Here is a 3,513-nt window from a genome sequence, read left to right on the forward strand (position 1 = left end):
TTTACAGTAAATTTTTTTTGCGTGTAGGGAGATATTCAAAACTGAAAAGGCAACAGATGGCTCTTTTTCAATGGTAGTAAAAACGAAATCCTGAAGCAAAGAAATCACGACGGAAGATGAACTAAACACAAAAAGTTATGTATTCACTTTACACTTGACTTCTAATCACTACTTTTTTGATCCAGTTTCCTAATTGCAAGTATTTTACAATTTTCATTATTTTCCATACATTTTTACAGTTCTCCGACTACCATTCTTTCAGGTGCTTGTATTGGAAGTTTGAGAAATTTGGGAACCGAGCGTAACGCGAACAATTCAAACACAGACAAACAGACGTAACACTTAGAACAAATCCCGACCAAAATCATAGTCACGATGACATGCACGCCCAATGCTAACATCGGTGTGTTTGGCCGATGGACCAACAGATGGCGGTAGTGTGTAAACGTCAAACGCGAACAAAAACGATGCGAGCGCTGCGGGTGGTGGATTGGCCACCTACCATATATTTGAATCGGCCGTTAAAAAGGTGGTCGATGGACATCGGGGAGAGTGTGACGTCTGTTTGTCTGTGATTCAAACATCAGTGTCGCCGCTCGGCGGCCGGTAAGAGAAACTGAATGTTCGAAAGCTTGTTGTCTGTAATTTTTGCCGCTGTCGCCAACTGTTAGCGTTTGAGAACAAAACAAACAGTCATTATCCTATTATCTTTCATTTATGGGCCCATTCATAAATTTCATAACGCTTTAGGGGGTGGGTGGGAGTTCGAACATTGCTACGGCTCATACAAAAATTGTAGAGTATCAATACAAAAAGCGTCACGAGGGGGTGGGTGGGTGTCCAAAATGACCAATTTAAGCGTTATGATAAATATGAACAAGCCCTATTATGGCGGTGCACCGTGTACTGTGCATTACGGCAAAATCAAATGGAGGTGGCCAAATTATATACACGCAAAAAAATTGTGCGGTAAAAACTACCATTTTAGGGGGTTAACTTAAGCGCTCGCACCGACAATTTTCAGCAGACCAGAAATGCGCTTGATTTTACCATGTCCGTAGTCAAAATCAGACTGTTGTAATTTATTTCTGTCAAATGTACCAGTAATGTGGTGGGATGTACCGTAAACATAGTAAATTGGTCTGAAATTCCATGGTAGCACAGAGAAACAGACGTAACACTTAGAACAAATCGCGATCAAAATCATAGTCGCGAAAACATGTACGCCCAATGCTAAAAACACTGTAGGTGGCCGATGGACCAACAGGTGGCGGTAGTGTGTAAACGTCAAACACGAACAAAAACGACGCGAGCGCTGCAGGTGGTCGATTGACCACCTACCATATATTCGAATCGAACGTTAAAAAGTTGGTCGATGGACAGCAGTGAGAGTGTGACGTCTGTTTGTCTGTGATGGTAGTTTCAAGAATGGGCGTAGTCAGCTAAAATAGTCATTTTTACTACAGAATTTTTTCCCCTGTACGCGTAACGCTCCGTCTGAGGAGCTCTTTTCAAATCTTGCGCTAGAAGAAACGTAATCTCTCCAATTATTGTGCTGCTACCTAGCAGATATTTGGTGCAACCAAAGTTCTTTTTTCAGTGTCGCCAATAGAAATATTAGTAGTAGAACGCTAATGGCGTTGTTGTCACGAAACTGATTTTAATTATTATTACCTTAAATTATGGATTTCCATTGTTTGTTCAATACCATGTCGTTGTTTTGGTTTCTTAAATCAATCTGACACTTTGAGACCCGGTACTCAAGCTGTCAGTTCGTGGCAAACTAGATGTTAGTAACACGAACAGCAGTGACATTAGCATTCTTAGGTTAATGCTTCTACTGTGTCGCCCAATGCTGCCCCCACCCACGCACTTTGACAGTCTGACCACCCTCTGTCACTCTCGCCGGCTCCGAACTGAAAACATCAACAAAAATACATAAGACTTATGTATCACTTAGTGATCGCCAGAAAAGAAGTTGCTCCGGTGATATAATTAATTGTACGTGAATATTGTGACTTTTATAGGTACTAATATGTACAATCGATTATGTACTGTTAATCAACGGTTAACTCAAGCAATCCTATTCATACGACACGCTTCAAATGCAGCTAAAGATTCCACCTTAGCCCAGAACTATTGCATGAATCTGGTCAGGTAAGAAGTTGAATCCTTTTAAATCTTTCCTCTAACGAAGTTTTGAATGAATTTTCAAATAACTTCCAGGCAATACGACAAGGAGAACTTCCTGTGCACATTGTTGCTGAAAAATCCCGAACGGCGGAGCGCTTTGGCCATCCGGGCGTTCAATGTGGAAATCGCGCGCATTACCGGAACCGTGTCCGATGATAAAATCGGCCAAATGAGGCTGAAGTTCTGGGAGGACACCATCGACAAGCTGTTCAAGAATGATCTGAAGCACGTTCCGGAGCAGCCGGTTATCCAGGAGCTAAAGAACGTAATTGATGGCCAAAACAAGCTAACGAAACGGTACTTCCAGCGATTGATTTCCGCTCGGTTGAATGCCAATTTACGATTTGTGACCACGAAGCAGATGGAGGAATATGCGGAGAACTCCGTTTGCAGTGTGCTTTATTTGCTGTTGGAGGCACACGGAGTGCGAAATGTCCACGCGGACCATGCGGCTTCCCATCTGGGTAAAGCGCAAGGAATAGTCAACCTGTTGCGTTCGATTCCCTACCAGGAGCGGAGGAACGTGGTTCCGGTGCCGCAGGAAGTGCTCATGCAGCACGGAGTCAGCCAGGAACGGGTGCTGCGGAATCGCAAAGAGGACAAAGGAGTGGAAGAGGTGATCTTCCAGCTGGCAGGACTGGCTCATCAGCATCTGGAGAAGGCGCGGAAATTGGCTGCATCGATACCCAAGCAAGCGAAGCCGGTTCTTTTGCCCGGGGTGGCCACTGGGCGGTATCTGGAGCGACTGAGGAAGGCCAATTTTCACATAACGGATTCGCGATTATTACAAAAAGACGCGATGCTTCCACTTGTTATATACTGGAATCACTTTCGAGGAAAGTTCTAGTCAGGTATGTTTGAAAAATTACATTATTAGGAATTGTTATATCATGTGCCTCTCTAGGAAAGAAAGCCCTGTGTGAAATGCGTAGCTGATAACAGGTGTCGTTTTAGAGACTTGGTCTCTATTTTGAGCAAGTTTATTAAGCCTCTTTTCTAATGGGAGGTCTCTAAAGTCTCTATTTAAACCAAATGTTTTTTACAGTCACTTTTTTTTTAGAAAATTCTCTAGAGACTATCACGCGACTATTCCACAGATTTTAGGAATTCTCTTCAAATTCCTCGAGGAGAACGTGAGAGATTTCTTCTAGAATTATCTTCAGGGGCTATTCCAGGGATATCTACAGAAATTTCAATTCTTCCAGGAATTCATCCATCGATTTTGCATGGTTGTCTTGGAGAAATACTCCTGAATTAGTTCCAGGAAATTAAGTAATTACCGCAGGAGTTACTTTATTTTTTCCAGCGGTTATCCCGGAA

At 42.8% G+C, this 3,513-nt stretch overlaps 1 protein-coding gene across 1 annotated transcript; it reads left to right on the forward strand.

Moving 5' to 3' along the window:
• Positions 1 to 1,825: 1,825 nt before the first annotated feature.
• Positions 1,826 to 3,079, forward strand: LOC5571324 (NADH dehydrogenase (ubiquinone) complex I, assembly factor 6 homolog). Its single transcript, XM_001653563.2, has 2 exons — positions 1,826 to 2,157; positions 2,227 to 3,079. Exons 1-2 carry the CDS (start codon positions 2,036 to 2,038, stop codon positions 3,038 to 3,040), a joined length of 936 nt encoding a protein of 311 aa, XP_001653613.1. The 5' UTR covers positions 1,826 to 2,035; the 3' UTR covers positions 3,041 to 3,079.
• Positions 3,080 to 3,513: the final 434 nt, after the last annotated feature.

This window comes from Aedes aegypti, chromosome 1 (genome assembly GCF_002204515.2).
Source record: "Aedes aegypti strain LVP_AGWG chromosome 1, AaegL5.0 Primary Assembly, whole genome shotgun sequence".
Taxonomy (NCBI): Eukaryota; Metazoa; Arthropoda; class Insecta; order Diptera; family Culicidae; genus Aedes; species Aedes aegypti.

Bases quoted from the DNA above. Each gene is read 5' to 3' on its own strand.
- LOC5571324 (XM_001653563.2), top strand. From the start codon at position 2,036: ATGTACAATCGATTATGTACTGTTAATCAACGGTTAACTCAAGCAATC. The intron at 2,158-2,226 runs GTAAGAAGTTGA...AATAACTTCCAG, and splicing joins TATTGCATGAATCTGGTCAG to GCAATACGACAAGGAGAACT.